The 19,998-nt window shown below is 45.5% G+C and overlaps 1 protein-coding gene across 1 annotated transcript; it reads right to left on the bottom strand.

Annotated features, from left to right (window-relative positions):
* Window positions 1-826: 826 nt before the first annotated feature.
* Window positions 827-18,848, bottom strand: LOC130119507 (splicing factor U2AF 65 kDa subunit-like). Its single transcript, XM_056288023.1, has 11 exons — window positions 18,675-18,848; window positions 16,118-16,271; window positions 13,389-13,492; window positions 12,808-12,959; window positions 12,550-12,666; window positions 12,213-12,351; window positions 12,014-12,093; window positions 6,459-6,581; window positions 6,284-6,370; window positions 5,925-6,167; window positions 827-1,501 (listed from the first exon to the last, which is right to left on the bottom strand). Exons 1-11 carry the CDS (start codon window positions 18,721-18,723, stop codon window positions 1,370-1,372), a joined length of 1,380 nt encoding a protein of 459 aa, XP_056143998.1. The 5' UTR covers window positions 18,724-18,848; the 3' UTR covers window positions 827-1,369.
* Window positions 18,849-19,998: the final 1,150 nt, after the last annotated feature.

The following is a 19,998-nucleotide window of genomic DNA, read 5'->3' as shown; positions in this document are numbered from 1 at the left end:
TATGATGTGCTGTGGTTTTGGTAATAGTATTTTACTTATTTACTATATACAAACATTTCAGTGGCTGAAGAGTGATGTTAAGATATCCTGCACAGACCTCTGTAGCATTTTCCCACAAAACAAAGGAAGACGCTTGCTTGCCTGCAGAGGTACCGCAAGTTTCAGAGCTAAGTAGTATGCAGATGAGGTGTCAGAATAATCTTAACATGTGAGAACGAAGGGGAAAAGGTTGGTTAGCAAAAGTGAATTAGGGTATAAATCGAATTAAAACAACGACCACACCTTTAACATCTCGAATACGGTTCTCCTTTCTCACAGACGAATGAAGTCTTGTGCGCAGCATGGAGATCTTAACGGTTTGATTTTTATGCTCATACAATGCTAACTTGAAAGCAGTGGCGGCTGGTGCTAAAATTTGTTTGGGGGGGGCAGTTTACCTGGCGCAGCACACCTGACAGCTGCTTTAACGTCCACACAGTCACAGAGTCCTTACGAAGGACAGTGTGGCCTATAGATGTTATCAGGGTTGGTAGACGGTGGATGATTGACAGTCGAGACGAGGCGTGGTGGTGGGTGTGAACATGATTGACAGCCACGAGAATCGTCCAATCACATCAGATCAACAAACATTGCAACAATACCAATTCACTGCCAATAAAAGTGGGCGTGTCTGGGGCAGCACAGAACAGCGCCCCCTGGAAAATCTGAAGAAACCAATCAGACATATGTATGCAGACAGGAAGTATATGTATTCAGACAGGAAGTATATGTATGCAGACAGGAAGTATATGTATTCAGACAGGAATCAACCAAATACCATTTGGACCAGTATTTAATGCTGCTGACAGACTGAAAACACGTTTATTTCATCGTTATTTGCATGATACAACTGCATGATATTTAACATGTTGAAGTAGATTTTCATCTCTTGATATTTGAAGGGGGCAGTGCCCCAGCACCCTGTACTGGCCAGCCGCCACTGCTTGAAAGACAGCTACTCTGGTGATGTTGAGTGGGTTTCGTTAAAGTGGACACAGGACGGTAATTCGACTGTAAACGCACGGTAACGCAAACTGCAGTATTTGATTTGCCTCATCGTTCAGAGTGAAACCAGGCCACTGAACACACGTTAAGCTCGGCTTAGGAGATACTCGGCACACACTCCGGAATATACAATGTACAAGATGTGATATACGAAATAAAACAAGTCTTTTCCAGACCTAGTCTGTAAAGTCATGTTCACGACATTCAAAGAAGTACCTGGGCGGGAAATACAGATGTACCAAAACCAAGCTTTAGAAAGGAGGGGAGTGGGGAAGACGGGCCTCTCGCGAGACAGACGCCCCCCCCATCAGATGTGTCGGTGCTTTCAGAACTCGTGTCTGTGATACATGTCCGGGTCATAGTATTTGGTGACCACCACCCTGTTGGCAAACTTGCGGCCGGTTAGGGCCTGCATGGCTTTCTGGCAGTCTGCAGCAGATGCATACTCCACGAAGATCTGAAATGAAAGAGAGGGGGTGAGTTGGCGTGCGTTAAAGCTACTGTAGCTAACTTGGGGGGAGGTGAGCAACACGTCTTTTTCACAGTAGCCACTCTGACATGAAATACAACGATACTGATGAAGGTCCCGTTCCATTCAGGTCAAACTGAGTCAGGCTGCTGCTACTGTGCACTGGAAAGGCTCTGCTGCACTAAATGGAACAGAACCTTCATTAATTTAATTAATTAAACCTGTTTTTATCTGCTGCTACTACCACTACTACTACTACTACTACTACCACTACTACTACTACTACTACTACCACTACTACTACTACTACTACTATTTTCAGCTGCTCCCGTTAGGGGGCGCCACAGCGGATCATCCGTCTCCATCTCTTCCTGTCCTCTGCATCTTCCTCTGTCACACCAGCCACCTGCATGTCCTCCCTCACCACATCCATAAACCTCCTCTTTGGCCTTCCTCTTCTCCTCTTCCCTGGCAGCTCCATATTCAGCATCCTTCTCCCAGTATACCCAGCATCTCTCCTCCACACATGTCCACACCATCTCCATCTTGTCTCTCTTGCTTTGTCTCCAAACCGTCCAACCTGAGCGGTCCCTCTAATATACTCGTTCCTAACCCTGTCCTTCCTCATCACTCCCAGTGAAAATCTTATCATCTTCATCTCTGCACCTCCAGCTCCACCTCCTGTCTTTTCATCAGCACCACTGTCTCCAAACCATACAACATAGCTGGTCTCACCACCATCTTGTAAACCTTCCCTTTAACTCTTGCTGGTACCCTTCTGTCACACATCACTCCTGACACTCTTCTCCACCCACTCCACCCTGCCTGCACTCTCTTCTTCACCTCTCTTCTGCACTCCCCGTTACTTCGGACAGTTGACCCCAAGTATTTATCTGCTATTGCGTGTCAATATTGCTGTTGTGAAAAAGGTATATTTTTGACACAACACCCCCCATAAAATCTAGTCCCCATCTCGTGCCATTTCCTCCTTCCAATAACCTCTACCTCCAAACCAGCTTCATCCGCGTGCATGAGTTTGTCTATCACAACTGGAAAATGTTGTACTGTAGCTTGGGGCCCCGCATCAGTAGAGACTGTAGCTTGGGGCCCCGCATCAGTAGAGACTGTAGCTTGGGGCCCCCGCATCAATAGAGACTAGCTTGGGGCCCTGCATCAATAGAGACTAGCTTGGGCCCCGCATCAGTAGAGACTGTAGCCTGGGGCCCCCGCATCAATAGAGACTAGCTTGGGGCCCTGCATCAGTAGAGACTAGCTTGGGCCCCGCATCAGTAGAGACTGTAGCCTGGGGCCCCCACATCAATAGAGACTAGCTTGGGCCCTGCATCAGTAGAGACTGTAGTTTGAGGCCCTGCATCAGTAGAGACTGTAGCTTGGGGCCCTGCATCAGTAGAGACTGTAGTTTGGGGCCCTGCATCAGTAGAGACTGTAGCTTGGGGCCCTGCATCAGTAGAGACTGTAGTTTGGGGCCCTGCATCAGTAGAGACTGTAGCTTGGGGCCCCGCATCAATAGAGATTAGCTTGGACCCTGCATCAGTAGAGACTGTAGTTTGGGGCCCTGCATCAGTAGAGACTGTAGTTTGGGGCCCTGCATCAGTAGAGACTGTAGCTTGGGGCCCCGCATCAATAGAGACTAGCTTGGACCCTGCATCGCGTCTCAGGGTTGGAACAAACGTCCCTTGTAGGGTATGATTGGGGATCCCTACTATACGCGGACACAATACCCCTGACCTTTTGAGGCCCCTCGTGGTCCGGGGCCCCAGGGCACTCGCCCTGCATGCCCGGTCCGTAATCCAGCCTTGGCCCTGTGCGCACACATGGCAAGATTGGCATTGGGTCGGGGAGGCTCCTTAGCCGTGACTGGTCATCTCATTTGGACCGAATTAATTTTTACTGAATCAGAATACAGCCTCAGGAGCAGCCGAGAGGGACCGGATTTTTTCACAGTACATTTACTTGATGGCCACCAGCTGGCATGTAATGAGAATTTCACCGCACATCACAAAAGATGTGTGGTGAAAGATGTGAGATGTTACAAGAAAGTGACCTAAAGCAACTTAAGGGGACCAGGGAAAGATTATGAACGACCCCTCAATGCTTTTTCGACCACAGTGGTGATAGTTGTCCTGTTATCTCTCATTACGATGTGTGACTTTTTGTTTTCTTTTTACATCGAGCCATGCGAGCAACATGTTCCAGTGGCGTGTGGACACTGCTTGGCATCCTCCTCATCATATTCTTCATAAATGTTATAATTCCATTGTAATTCTGTTATCCTCTTTCAATGTCGCATTGTGTGAACACAGCATCATGTCACGTTGTGCGTCTTGGGGGCGAGAGCCTCCTCTGGTGCTCTCCCTGAGCCTCCTTCCTGTTGTTTCTCCCTGTTAAAGGGTTTTTAGGGAGATGTTCCTCATCCGATGTGAGGGTCTAAGGACAGGATGTTGTGTTGCTGTAAAGCCCCCCGAGGCACATATGTAATTTGTGATAATGGGCTACACAAATAAAACTGACTTGACCTTGTGACCTTGTGACCTTGTGGCAGTGGGGTGTGGTTTTGTGTGTCGGCTGATGACACCGAGCTTTGGAGTGGATCTGTTGCATCAGCAACACTTGTGCAGGGGGTCTGCGCTTGGTCCCGGCTGCGGCGCATCTGTCCACTTGTGTGTACGTGACGCCCCCTGCGGTGAGGCTAGCGTGAGGGACGGAAGCTGTGACTTGTTTCGACTTGTGTTATAAGGAAGAGGGCTGTGCTTCATGAAGCGTGTATATGTCTCACTTGTGCGCTCTAGTCCATCCCTTGTGAGTCTGTTTGTCCAACTGAACAAACCACGACAGTCAGAGAAGTACATCAGACTTAATGGATTCAGCAAAATCATCCTTATAAACGCTGCCTCCGTTGTTTTAGAACCGTATATATGACATATTTCTGCCACATTGGAGTACAAATAAGGCCAGCTCGGCAGCGGGTGGGTGCGTGGCGTGCGGGGCAGGCTTGTGCTGCTATGTACTGAAGTGTTTTTTCCTACATCTATCTTGGTAGTCCGCTCCTCGTTTGCCGAGCACTTTTATCAACACCACTGACGGTTTCCAGAACCCCACCCCCCCTCCACTATATATATATATATATATATATGAGAGACTGCCCTATGATGGTGTGGCAGCCTGTCCAGGGTGTCTCCCTGCCTGCCACCCAATGACTGCTGGGATAGGCTCCAGCATCCCCGTGACCCTGAGGGCAGGACAAGTGGTTTGCATAATGGATGGATGAAATTAGATTTATAATAAATCAGTCTGAGCATTACTCTGTGTGTACATGCTCAATTCCCTCTATTTACCAGATCTTGGCTTTGTAGTAGAGGTTGTACTAATGTGAGGCAATCACCATCTGCTGTAGTACCGTATCCTCTAAGCGTGATACAGCCTGTCCCTGAGCTGGGTGGCTGCTATCAGTCGCCATAGCACCGAAAGTCATAGTTATAGCAATAGCAGAAAGCTGCAAGGAAAGAGTGCAAAGCTTAAGGCTCAACAGACTGAGCTTAAATACAGCCAGACAAGGGGAGTACTTGCCAGTTCTCTAACTTCTCCACATTGCAAACAAGTGGTGCAAGATAATAACACAAGAGTTCAAACGAGTATCATCCAGGTTTTGTTAACTGGTGAGCTAGGTCAGTGTTTCTCAACCCAGTCCTCAAGGACCCCCTAACCTGCAGATTTTCATTGTAACCCTGCATAGTAGCTCTGCTTGTACTTAGTCAACCAATCATCTCACAGCACTTCATTATGCAAGGTGTGCCAACTCTTGACATTCACTGCTGAACTACTACAAACAGGTACCTATTCAGGGTTGCAAAGAAAATCTGCAGGATAGGGGGTCCTTGAGGACTGGGTTGAGAAACACTGAGCTAGGTGACAGGTAAGCACTATGATCATGTTTGTTTTAGTGCGTGAAACCATGGCAGTATGCAAATGGCTCCATAACATGCTAATCCCAGTGTAAAATCTACGAGAATGGTCCGTTAATTTCTAAACCAGACAATTTGCCTGTCATTCTTTCTACGTGACAACATGCCTGTGGACTCCAGGGAAACTGGCTGGATGCTGAATCGAGATGAGTGACTAGTGGGACAGTTTAATTTGCTACACATCAGTGATGAGAGAGAGCAATTGCAGACCCACGGCCAAAGGTTGTGCATTGTCTTTTTAAGCCCTGATGCAAACTGCAGCTTCGATAGCTTCGCCATTACAATGGCTCCGCTTTTGTTGAGATCATTAAGTCTGAACCTGAACTCACACCTAATTAGAACAACACATTAAATAGCTTGCAGGGCAGACTGGTGCATTAGGAAAAACCCAGATTCTGCAGAAACCAGGGCCAAGGCCAAGGACTAACCTTGCCACAGCCAGGGACTTCAACGCCGTCGACGGGCCGAGGGATCTCGATGGAGCGCACGCTGCCGTATTTGCAGCACTCCTCACGGATGTCCTCCAGGATCTCCTCGTAGTCTTCATCATCCACCAGCTCCTCGGGCATCACCATGTTGAGAAGGCACAGCACCTCTGTGGGCATGCCTGAGTTCTGCAGCCTCTGCAGTCCAGGGACCTGTAGGGTGACTGGGGTCTCGATAATGGATGTCTGGCACAGAAGAGAGCAATGAGATCAGGGAGCGTGCAGTGCTTAAGCAGTCAATACAAATCAGTGTCAATTACAGATCCAAATGAGGTGCGGGTTAAAACAGTACTCCGACTCACAGGATGGGTGCTTTTAGCCCCCACACTAGCCCTTTGGACAATGAGCTTTTTGTCGCCTAGCTGCATTCCATTCAGCCCGGCTACTGCCTGATAAGAATACATAGAGACCTCTAAGCAACAGCTTAATTAGCTCTAAAATCTTTAAAAAGGAGAAGGAAAAAGTATTCAACGTTACCTGGTCAGTTGCACTGATGTCAACATATTCGCAAAAGGCGTAGCCTTTCGACAGTGAAGTAGCACTGTCCTTGACAAGATTGAACGCTCTGAGCGGGCCGAACGAGGTCAAAAGCTCTTTCACCTGTGCAGCAGAAAGAGTACCAGTGCAGGGGTGAGATCGACCACATCAGTCAACCAGCGCTTACCGCACCAATTTTAAATCTCCTTTTGATAATCATGACACAAAATGAGATCACGGTGAGTGGACAGAGGAGTGTAATAAACAACGTGATAGTTGACACCAAAATGCATACGATCCCGTAATAGTCATTAAGGTCATCTGTACACCCGTGCATGACGTGTCAGGGAAAACTAGGTTCTGCACTACTTGTTAAGCAAAGTATGTGAAGGGACAACGTGTTCTGCTAATTTCAACGGTTCGGAAAAGAGAAGTCAGCGGGGGGGCTGACCGCTCACCATACGTCGCTCTGACCGAGAGAGGGTCACGGCGTGCAGTATACAAAACTCCCGTCATGAGACGTATGAGGCACCGAGACAGACTTGTCGCAAGTTAGTTGTTAGTGCCGTGTTTAGACATGGTCGTATCTATTCAAGTAAAATTGGAATAAAAGCAAATACGCTGACGTATTAACAATGTGTGTTGACCTCACAAGCTGTGCAGTCGGCGGTGCACGGTAAAATAAACATGTGAAACGGGCCCATTATTACAAGTTACAGCGGCCTCCCGTTGTATTTTGCCAACTACAGGCCAAATAGACTTGAACAATACAAGGGTTGCGTTTTTCTCTCTCTCTCTCACAAGCTTACCTTTACTTTTAAATCTGAATACGACCACCCCCGCCAACCCTCAGCCTGTCTTGACCAATTACCCCAAAATGGCCCTGGGTCCTAAAGGCGCGCCGGCATAATGACGGGATTTATGAAGTGGCCAGCTAAGGGAGCCTGCTGGCTAGGAGTGTATCCGTGTGAGGATCAGAATGTCTTACTTGCCTTGTGTTACATGTTGGCATGGCAGCAGTAGATCAGTACTACTGAACAAATTATGAGCGCAGACTTAACGATCTTACAGCCCCTAGCTGGGGACAAAGTGGGGGGAACAAAAATGAAAGAGCTGTGAGTATCAATGCAGTAGCAATGACTGCAAGTATATAAGTTTATAAAATAATAATAATGATAATAATAATAATAATAATAAATCAATAAATAATACCAGGGTACATTCACTCTATTATCTAACTGGACTGAGGTTAAAATAGAAAGCTAGAGTCAAATTCAGTGTTGGCATTGCTAATGTTCACCATCTCCCCAACATGTGGGCTGAGGTGGACCTTCTCTGTGCATTAGTTTTGTCTACCGGAGCACAACACTTATCAAGCTATGAATCCTATGACCCTGACCTACTTAGCACCAAATGTATTGGCTATCCTGCAGCTTTAATACACTGATATGGACTCCTAGCTAACTGGGAAACACAACCAGGTCTGGATACCAAACACATAGCAGCATGACAGGCCATGGCCCTGTTATGAACTGGGCTTTTCTTACCTTTTTCAAATCAGTATGTTAATACAATAAATGTACCTATAAGCAATTAACCTGGGTAGCAAAGTCACAAACAAGCTTTGTATGCCTCTTATCTCATCAACACTACCACGTTGAGACATACTATAGTTACAACATGATAATACTAGTATATAGTGCATGTGTTGATGCATGCTTAAGTAATATAATATGTGCTACCAATGATCATTTTGATTGCGCTGTGGATTTGTACATTTGGACAATCATACAGGGCTTTTTAAATTGTACATTTTAAGGGCTGCTCTGAAGCGCGTCAACTTTTTTTGTGTGTAAAGATTTACTGCAACAGTATGGCATGACAAAAAACAAAGTTTTGCCAGCACTATGTACTTAACCTCAGCCACGTACACCGATCATCCAGAACATTAAAACCACTGACGGGTACGTGAATAACAGTGATTATCTCACTGCGGTGGGTGGCTCCTGTCAAGGGGTGGGATATATGAGGCAGCAGGTGAACAGCCAGCTCTTGAAGCAGGAAAAATGGACCGGAGGGACTTTTGACAAGGATCAGATTGTGATGGCTAGGTGACTGCTTCAGACCATCTCCAGAATGGCAGGCCTTGTGAGGTGTTCCCAGTGTGCAGTGGTCAGGGCCTACCAAAAGTGGTCCAAGGAAGCAGTGGTTCCCAACCTTTGTTGAGTACTGTACCCCCGAAGCATTTCAAGCCAACCTAAAGTACCCCCTATTACGCAATCAATTGTGGTGATCACCAGGGTATATCATTAATGTATATAATTTATATATACATATACAGTATATTTAGTCTATGTAGCATTAATTTAATTATAACTTTTTCTAAAAAAAGACTCAATCTCCCCAGTTAATGTGACCCTTTAATCATATTCAATCATAACTAATCATATTACTTCTAATAGCCACTGTTTGTAGACTTTAAAAAAAAAGTAAGGCTCAAACTCTCCAATAATGTGACACTCAATGGGACACTTGAGCCTGTTTGTCACTCATCAGTTTTGTGAGTCTGGGGGAGATTGTTGCAGCAGCGGTGACCAGGTTGTTCTCCACGTTGAGCCCGTTCCTGTGTTTGGTTCTGATGTGGGTCATGGTGGAGAACGTCACCTCACACGGGTGTGTGGGTCCAAAGGGCAACAGTTCATTCAGGGCATGCTGCCCCAAGTCAGGATACTCCTTCTGCACAACACACCAGAAGTGAATCAGCGGTGTGCTTGAGTACCCCATCTTCAGGCTCCTATCTGAGGACACATCTATGAGGTTCTCTTGCAGTCTGTCGGGAATGCTGCTGCTCATGTCCGTCACAAATGGATTACGAACCCGGTCCAGTTTGGAAGACTTGTTGACCATATCAGGGAAGTAGGAGCTGAACTCATTCTTCAGCCTGGATAAATGTGTGTGTACTATGTTCACAACTGTAGCTCTGTCACGTTCACCAGTGGCAATGTGTGCATCCAGCTGCAGGAAACTACTTGTGTCCCTGCCTTCACATTTGCTCTGCCAGAGCTTGATCTTCTCCATGAATCCACAGACTTTGCCATACAAGCTAAGAACGTGTGTGTCTTTACCTTGAGGAGAGAGACTCAGCTGGTTGAGTTTGCTGAAAATATCGGAGAGGTGTCCCAGCCGAGCTACCCAGTCAACGTCGTTGAACAAAGCCACCACAGGGGGCGCGCGTGTGCTCCGACAGACATTCCCTCACTTCATTGTGCAGCTCGAACAGCCGCTGTAACGTCTTCCCTCGGGATGGACAACCACCAGACACAGGTGTGAAGCGGTGCTGTCCATGTTCCGACCCACCATCTTGACAAAGCGACTGAAACAGTCTAGGATTCAAAGGCCCGGACTGTATGAAGTTGATCACTCCTACGGCAGCATTCAAAATGTGGTGTAACTCTGGATCATTCTCTTGCTAGCTGATGCTTCTGGGTGAATCATGCGGTGCATCCATGTAACGCTAGGGTTTCCCTTTTTGACGTGGGCCATTAAACCATTCACCCTGCCGGTCATCGCCCCAGCGCCATCCGTGCACACATGAGAGCAGGACTTCCAATCCAGCTTGTGTTGAGAGAAAAAATGGTCAGTAAGGTGAAAAACGCCCTGTCCGGTAGTTCTCCCCGTGAGTTTCTTGCAAAACAGCAAAGTGTCTTTGTGACACACAAACGCAACCAGCTGCACTTCCCCGCTGGCACCCGCTGATTCAGCCAACTGCAAAGTGAACGTGCCCGACTCTTTCAGTTTCTCCACCGCTTGGTCGATAATGTCAATTGCCATATCGTCAATCCGATGGCACACAGGATGATCTGACAGACAGCGGCACTTTCTTCAGGACATCAGCTGCTTTCTTTATCGGTCATTGTTTCTGCGAGAATGACAGCTGCAGGCAAGATGAGCTCTTCGGCTACGGTAAATGGATTTTTTGATTTAGCCACGAGTAGCGACACAGCATAGGATGCCTCCAAAGATGCCTACAAGGTGGTAGTGAGACCAGCTAATACGTTGTATGGTTTGGAGACAGCGGCACTGATGAAAAGACACATTACAGCAACACAAACAACCGCTATGTTGCATAACTTGAGTGGCACAGATCCCTGAACACAACAGCACGAGTGGGGTACAGCACATAACAGGAACCTGACAAACTGACCCGCCAGTAAAAGACGAGATGGCACATGTGACTAATAAGGTACAGAATAACTAATAAGGAAACTCAATAATCAATCACCGGAAGAACAATATTTCTCAGAGTGCACACATTACTTTGATCAGTCACTGGGGCTAATTGGTGATGTAACGCTGGTTGGGGTGGCTGACTCTTCCTGAGCGAGTCACCACAGGTGGTCTACCACATCCATAGATGAAATCATGGAACTTCTTGGTCGCAAAGATGAGAGCCAACATTTCTTTTTCATTCTGGGCATACTTTGACTCAGTGGGTGTGATGGCACGTGATGCGAACGCCACAGGCCTCCCTCGCTGGAGACACACCGCACCCAGACCATGTTGTGATGCATCAGCTGATATGACCACTGGCTTCGATATGTCAAAGAACTGTAGCACTGGTGGGTTTGTCACTGCTTGTTTCAGCCTGTTGAATCCCGCATCGTGGGCTTCATGCCAAGTCCACTCCACATCTTGGTGTACCAGTTGTCACAGGGGACCAGTAACCTCACTGCATTGAGAGATAAACTTTGACAGTTTGTCATACCTATGTTACTTTGACGCAGGCCACCTACCTAAACATCATTGCAGACCAAATACACCCCTTCAAGGCAATGGTATTCCCTGATGGCAGTGCCCTCTTTCAGCAGGATAATGTGCCCTGCCACACTGCAAAAACTGTTCAGGAATAGTTTGAGGAACTTGACAAAGAGTTCAAGGTTTTGCTTTGGCCTCCGAGTTCCCCAGATCTCAGTGGGATGTGATGGAAAAACAAGTCCAATCCACAGAGTCTTCACCTTGCTACTTACAGGACTTAAAGGATCTGCTGCTAACATCTTGATGCCAGATACCAGAGGACACCTTCAGAAGCCTTGTGTAGTCCATGCCTCGACAGGTCAGAGCTGTTATGGCGGTACGAGGGGGACCTGCCCAATATTAGGCAGGTGGTTTTAATGTTTTGGCTGATCGGTGCATACCAATGACACCATAGTCAGAGGTCGATGGTAGACATATCAGCATCAGCCATGTTAATTTTGTAACAGAATTATCTCCCTGCACAGGAACAATGGAGTCCAGTTTTTAATATGAGGTCGGCTATATTCATCTGTCTTTTTGGCTACCACAGAGTAACATTTTGGCTTCTATTCTGTCTTTCCAAGGCATATTTTTTTAGAGTGAAGTGGGCAGTTTTATCTAGTGAAGAAAAATGAAAAATGTAAATCAATACTTGGGGCAAGTTTAAGTGTGATAACCTCTAAAAGTGAGAGGAAATATGGGGAAACGTGTGCTTGCTTTATTAGTCAGGTTGATATGATTGTTAGAGAACTTAAGAGTACCTGGTCATCGTTAAGATAGTTAGGCAGGCCTCCTATGAACAGTTTATGGGGAGAATCAGGAACTACAGTGGATACAACACCTAAACAAACCAAAACGACAACAAGTCAACATGAATGTCATGTCTCACATCTCTGAGTCTTATATTAGAGCGTATCACTGTTGAATTTGATATAAAAGAAAACCTCGGAAACAACAAACCTGGGACGTGGAAAGCAGGTTGTTCTGAAATGCCCGGTAAAGGCCGGTAGTCATGAGGCCGCCTGATCTTCAATGACTGACCTTGGAAATTGATTCCGTCAAAGGCCATGGCCTGTGTGGTCTCGTCTACAGATCGAAACTGAAAAGGAAAAAAAAAATTCTGATCTGACATTGTCAACTCGGGAAAGTTCCCCGCCACTAACTGCTGCTTTTCTGTTGTGACCCCTTTCTGTTAGAAGGAAAAAAAAACAAAACAAACATATATCACAATAATGTCAAAGCTCGTGCTTTTAATAAGCAAAGACAGTATAGGGATGGCAGAAGAACAATCACTCACCTCCAGGAATGCGAAGTTCTTATCCTGATTAATCTGCACTGCAAGCACAGGGTTGCTGGGGGCTTGTGAAAGGCCTGCGAGCCGCATCTGGGCGTTAAAAAACTCTGCCATGGACTCCTAAGCCAAAGAAAGATGTGTCTGACACCTTGTAATAGCTCTAGCGTGAAATATTTCAACAGCACAGCAACACACCATCCACAGCCACATCTTAGGAAACGATAACGACGACGGCAAGGAGAACGGAGTTAGAAAATGTACCTCGGTTACTCCGAAGGGAATATTGCCAACATAAAGGCGCCTGGCTTGTCTCGTCATCTGACTGCCAACTATGGGCACTTGGGTTGGTGTTGCAGCTACTCCACTCATAGTGGACGTTGCCAGCAGGGTTATCGTCGGTATTTGCCCCGCAGCTGGGGGAAAAACAAAGGAAGAGGGCTCATCAGAAACGTCACATGGCCCAAAACGTCATGGCTGTCTGCAACCACTGCTCTGTTGTAATGTTATCAGAGGGGAGATGGAGATCAACCCAGCTGCAGATGCCTCATTTGGAGAGAACATAAATGGCCGTTCGTGTAAATGTCAACTAAGTTCAGCTGAAAGGTTTTGCAAAAGGGTCCTGCAGACATACGGTGATGCAGGCATGAGGCGAGGCTCCGTGAATGAAACATGCACTGTATTGTCATACAGCAGCACACTGATGATGCATACTCTTGCCTGGAAAGTTAAAATGCACGTCAACAAACTCCAACAAACTTCCATACTTCCATGCAATCCAACACTGAAAAGAAGCCCCAGATTGACTCGAGGACCGAGAAAGCATAAAAAACCCTGAGAAATACCTTGCATAGCTTTATATTGCATTGGTGTGATATGTTCAAAGCCAGGAGGTGGAACATCCCAGTACTTGCAGGTCTTTTTCTTCCTCGTTCTCCTTGGCGAGTAACTAAATACACAAGACAAAACGAACAAAATTCATTTAAGGGGTAAAATTTTACACACTGAGGCCTCACACATAGTTGTCAATGGATGAGTTATCTCTACTTCTGTTCCACCTCATACCATGTACATAACATATATTAACACCGTGACACGTAATTGGTGTGGACGCATGGGGCCTTGCACACTTGCCCCACGGTGGCATCGGTGGAGTGTGTCTGACACGCTACTGTGAGGACGCTTGACGTTTCAGTGCAAATATCCAGCATTGTAAAATTCCCCTATGATTACCAAATTTACCACACCACCCCAGCGCTAGCTAAACAAGCTAAATGTGAGGTGATTTAACTATACTGCTCAAAAAAATAAAGGGAACACCTAAAAACACAATATAGACCTCGATGAATGAAATATTTCAGCTGAAAATCTTTATTTATTAGATAGAGGAATGTGTTTAGAGCAAAATAACCTAAGAATGATCAATGGAAATCAAAATCATTAGCCCATTAAGGTCTGGATTCAGAATCATACTCAAAATCAAAGTGGAAAATGAGAACATAGGCTGATCCAACTTCTGTGGAAATTCCTCAAGACGATTCAAAATGAGGCTCAGTAGTGTGTGTGGCCTCCACGTGCCTGTATGCACTCCCTACAACGTCTGGGCATGCTCCTGATGAGACGACGGATGGTCTCCTGAGGGATCTCCTCCCAGACCTGGATCAGGGCATCGGTCAACTCCTGGACAGTCTGTGGTGCGACATCGCGTTGGCGGATGGTACGAGACATGATGTCCCAGAGGTGCTCGATTGGATTCAGGTCTGGGGAACGTGCAGGCCAGTCCATAGCATCAATGCCGTCGACATGCAGGAACTGCTGACACACTCTGGCCACATGAGGACGAGCATTGTCATGCATGAGCAGGAACCCAGGGCCCACTGCACCAGCATATGGTCTGACAATGGGTCTGAGGATCTCATCCCGGTACCTAATGGCAGTCATGGTACCTCTGGCTAGCACGTAGAGGTCTGTGCGGCCCTCCAAGGATATGCCTCCCCAGACCATCACTGACCCACCGCCAAACCGGTCATGCCGGAGGATGTTGCAGGCAGCAGAACGTTCTCCACAGCGTCTCCAGACTCTCTCACGTCTGTCACATGTGTTCAGTGTGAACCTGCTCTCATCTGTGAAGAGCACAGGGCGCCAATGGCGAATCTGCCAACCAAGATGTTCTCTGGCAAAGGTCAATCGGGCTGCACGGTGTTGGGCTGTGAGCACAGGCCCCAATTGTGGACGTCGGGCCCTCATACCATCCTCATGCATTCTGTTTCTCACTGTTTGAGCAGAAACCTGCACATTAGTGGCCTGTTGAAGGTCGTTTTGTAGGGCTCCGGCAGTGCTCCTCCTTGCACAAAGGACCAGATAGCGGTCCTGCTGCGGGGTTGTTGTCCTCCTGCGGCCCCCTCCATGTCTCCTGGTGTACTGGCCTGTCTCCTGGTACCTCCTCCATGCTCTGGACACTGTGCTGGGAGACACATCAAATCTTCTTGCCACAGCACGCATTGATGTGCCATCCTGGATGAGCTGCACTACCTGAGCAACGTCTGTAGGTTGCAGATACCGCCTCATGCCACCTCTAGTGGTGAGGGCACTAGCAAAATGAAAAACTAACCAAAGATCGGCCAGAAAAGATGAGGACAGGCAAATGGTCTGTGGCCACCACCTGCAAATCCATTCCTTTTATAGGGGTTGTCTTGCAAATTGTCTAATTTCCACCAGGTGGAAATTAGACAATTTACCAACAGGTGAAATTGATTCACAAATCAGTGTTGCTTCCTAACTGGACAGGTTGATATCTCAAAAGTGTGATTGACTTGGAGCTACATTGCATTGCTTATGTGTTCCCTTTATTTTTTTGAGCAGTGTAGTTGCACATGACGTCCCCTTGCATCTGTTTTACACTCGCAAGCCCAAAGATTTGCACGATCCTGAGAGTGTGCAACTCCATCCACGTCCAGCAATGGCAATATCGTGTCGACCGAATTGAGTCATGTTGAACTGAATTGATTTGAGTTGAGCTAATTTGAATTTAACTGAACTGAACTGGTTTGGGGACGGCACGGTCACGCAGTGGGTAGTGCTGTCGCCTCACAGCAAGAAGGTCCTGGGTTCGAGCCCCGGGGTAGTCCAACCTTGGGGGTGGTCCCGGGTTGTCCCGTGTGTGGAGTTTGCATGTTCTGCCCGTGTCTGTGTGGGTTTCCTCCGGGGGCTCCGGTTTCGTCCCACAGTCCAAACACATGTAGGTCAGCTGAGTCGGCCGTACTAGATTGTCCCTAGCATGTGTGTGTGTGTGTGTGTGTGTGTGTGTGTGTGTGTGTGTGTGTGTGTGTGTGTGTGATGGCCTCGCAGCCTGTCCAGGGTGTCTCCCCGCCTGCCGTCCAATGACTGCTGGGATAGGCTCCAGCATCCCCGCCACCCTGAGAGCAGGATAAGCGGTTCGGATGATGGATGGATGAATTGGTCTGAACTGAACTGAACCAACTTGGATTTAATTGAACTGAAATAAGTTGAGCTGAACTGAATTGAGGCGAAATAATTGAAATAAGCTAAACAGTACCGAGCTGGACTGAGTCACCTGTGTTTTTTGTGCTCTCGTGAGGAGCTCCTGCGGTCGCGGCTCTTCCGGTCTCGGCTGCGGCTCCCTCTGTCCTTGCTCCAGCTGCGGTGTTTATCACTCCGCCCGGGAGACCCGCTGCGGCTCCTCCTCTTGTGTCTCTCTTTCTCCCTCTCTGTTCACATCGATACCAGGGCAAACACAGAGCGAAGGCTCGTCACTGCTCCACCAGAGCTCTTACTGCTTAATGACCACCACTCTTACTGGTTATAATGACCATCATTCTTACTGGTTATAATGACCATCATTCTTACTGGTTATAATGACCACCATTCTTACTGGTTAATGACCATCATTCTTACTGGTTATAATGACCACCATTCTAACTGGTTATAATGACCACCACTCTTACTGGTTAATGACCACCATTCTTACTGGTTATAATGACCACCATTCTTACTGGTTATAATGACCACCATTCTAACTGGTTATAATGACCACCACTCTTACTGGTTAATGACCACCATTCTTACTGCTTAATGACCACCACTCTTACTGGTTATAATGACCATCATTCTAACTGGTTATAATGACCACCATTCTTACTGGTTATAATGACCACCATTCTACTGGTTATAATGACCATCATTCTCACTGGTTATAATGACCACCATTCTTACTGGTTAATGACCACCATTCTTACTGCTTCATGACCATCATTCTTACTGGTTATAATGACCACCATTTTTACTGGTTAAAAACCATAATTCTTAATGGTTAATGACCACCATTCTTACTGGTTATAATGACCGCCATTCTTACTGGTTATGACCATCATTCTTACTGGTTAATGACCACCATTCTTACCCGGTTAATGACCACCATTCTTACTGGTTAATGACCATCATTGTTACTGGTTAAAGACCATTATTTATACTGGTTAAAAACCATCATTCTTACTGGTTATAATGACGATCATTCTAACTGGTTATAATGACCACTATTCTTACTGGTTATAGTGACCAATATTCTTACTGGTTATAATGACCACCGCTCTTACTGGTTATAATGACCACCATTCTTACTGGTTAAAGACCATCATTGTTACTGGTTATAATGACCACCATTCTTACTGGTTATAATGACCATCATTCTTACTGGTTATAATGACCATCATTCTAACTGGTTATAATGACCACCACTCTTACTGGTTATAATGACCATCATTCTTACTGGTTATAATGACCACCACTCTTACTGGTTATAATGACCACCATTCTTACTGGTTATAATGACTATCATTCTAACTGCTTATAATGACCATCATTCTTACTGTTAAAATGACCATCATTCTAACTGGTTATAATGACCACCATTCTAACTGGTTATAATGACCACCATTTTAACTGGTTATAATGACCACCATTCTCACTAGTTATAATGACCACCATTCTACTGGTTATAATGACCATCATTCTTACTGGTTATAATGACCACCATTCTTACTGGTTATAATGACCATCATTCTTACTGGTTATAATGACCATCATTCTAACTGGTTATAATGACCACCACTCTTACTGGTTATAATGACCACCCTTCTTACTGGTTATAATGACCATCATTCTTACTGGTTATAATGACCACCATTCTTACTGCTTCATGACCATCATTCTTACTGGTTATAATGACCATCATTCTTACTGGTTAATGACCATCATTCTTACTGGTTATAATGACCACCCTTCTTACTGGTTATAATGACCATCATTCTTACTGGTTATAATGACCATCATTCTTACTGGTTAATGACCATCATTCTTACTGGTTAATGACCATCATTCTTACTGGTTATAATAACCATAATTCTTACTGCTTCATGACCATCATTCTTACTGGTTATAATGACCACCACTCTTACTGGTTATAATGACCACCATTCTTACTGGTTAATGACCATCATTCTTACTGGTTAATGACCACCATTCTTACTGCTTCATGACCATCGTTCTTACTGGTTAATGACCACCATTCTTACTGGTTAATGACCATCATTCTTACTGCTTCATGACCATCATTGTTACTGGTTAAAGACCATCATTGTTACTGGTTAAAGACCATCATTGTTACTGGTTAAAAACCATCATTCGTACTGGTTAATGACCACCATTCTTACTGGTTAACGACTATCATTGTTACTGGTTAAAGACAATCATTCTTACTGGTTGATGACCACCATTCTTACTGGTTGATGACCAACATTCTTACTGGTTGATGACCAACATTCTTACTGGTTGATGACCACCATTCTTACTGGTTGATGACCCAGTCATACATTTATGACACTGCGTTTGGGTGCGAGTCGCAGCAATGGCAGGTCGCGGCTGAGCTCGTGGACGATCTAATATTAATTTTAATATTACGGTCGCAGTCTCTGGCGTCTGTATTGAGACTGGCTGTCCACATGAGTCATGGCAGAAAAACATTATTACGGTACACAACGTGCACCGTAATAATATACGGAGCTACGCAGCGCACCATGCTGGCTGGGGGGAAAACACAACAAGACACAACTCACCTTGTCGATTTTCGCTCAGCTGTTTTTCAAATTCCTCGAAATCCGACATGTCAGTAATTATCTCTGTATGTAAAACAGTTCTGTCTTTAAGACCCGGCTCGCTCGCTTCGGCGCGCGGACAACCCGCAGAATTTGTCGAGCCTTCTTCAAGCAGAGGGACGTGCGGCGCGCGCGCCAGGCACGCGAACGCACACACGCACACGTACGCACGCACACCACGGTGCGCCGCCGCGCCTCGCGCCGATCTACAAAACATCCGCCTTGCTTCAGTTCCGAGAGCGGAGCGCGTCACGTGACTTTGATGATGGTTTACAGATCGGACCAGACTCCCACGTTCAGACCGGGACCCCATTCACAATCACGTCCCAGGCTGGGATGGTAAGGATTGTACATAAGGATTGTACATAAGGGTTGTACATAAGGAATGTACATAAGGAATGTACATAAGGATTGTACATAAGGAATGTACATAAGGATTATACATAAGGATTGTACATAAGGGTTGTACACAAGGGTTGTACATAAGGGTTGTACATAAGGGTTGTATATAAGGGTTGTATATAAGGATTATACATAAGGATTATACATAAGGGTTGTACATAAGGATTATACATAAGGGTTGTACATAAGGATTGTACATAAGGGTTGTACATAAGGAATGTACATAAGGGTTGTACACAAGGGTTGTACATAAGGGTTGTACATAAGGGTTATACATAAGGATTGTACATAAGGATTGTACATAAGGGTTGTATATAAGGATTATACATAAGGATTATACATAAGGGTTGTACATAAGGATTATACATAAGGATTGTACATAAGGGTTGTACATAAGGATTATACATAAGGGTTGTACATAAGGATTATACATAAGGATTATACATAAGGATTGTACATAAGGATTATACATAAGGATTGTAAATAAGGATTATACATAAGGGTTGTACATAAGGATTATACATAAGGATTGTACATAAGGATTGTACATAAGGATTATACATAAGGATGTACATAAGGGTTGTACATAAGGATTATACATAAGGGTTGTACATAATGATTATACATAAGGATTATACATAAGGATTGTACATAAGGATTGTACATAAGGATTGTACATAAGGATTATATTTAAGGATTATACATAAGGATTGTACATAAGGATTATACATAAGGGTTGTACATAAGGATTATACATAAGGATTGTACATAAGGATTGTACATAAGGGTTATACATAAGAATTGTACATAAGGATTGTACATAAGGGTTATACATAAGGATTGTACATAAGGATTGTACATAAGGATTATATTTAAGGATTAT

This window comes from Lampris incognitus, chromosome 10, assembly GCF_029633865.1.
Source record: "Lampris incognitus isolate fLamInc1 chromosome 10, fLamInc1.hap2, whole genome shotgun sequence".
Taxonomy (NCBI): Eukaryota; Metazoa; Chordata; class Actinopteri; order Lampriformes; family Lampridae; genus Lampris; species Lampris incognitus.
This window is presented reverse-complemented; position numbering and strand designations above follow the sequence as displayed.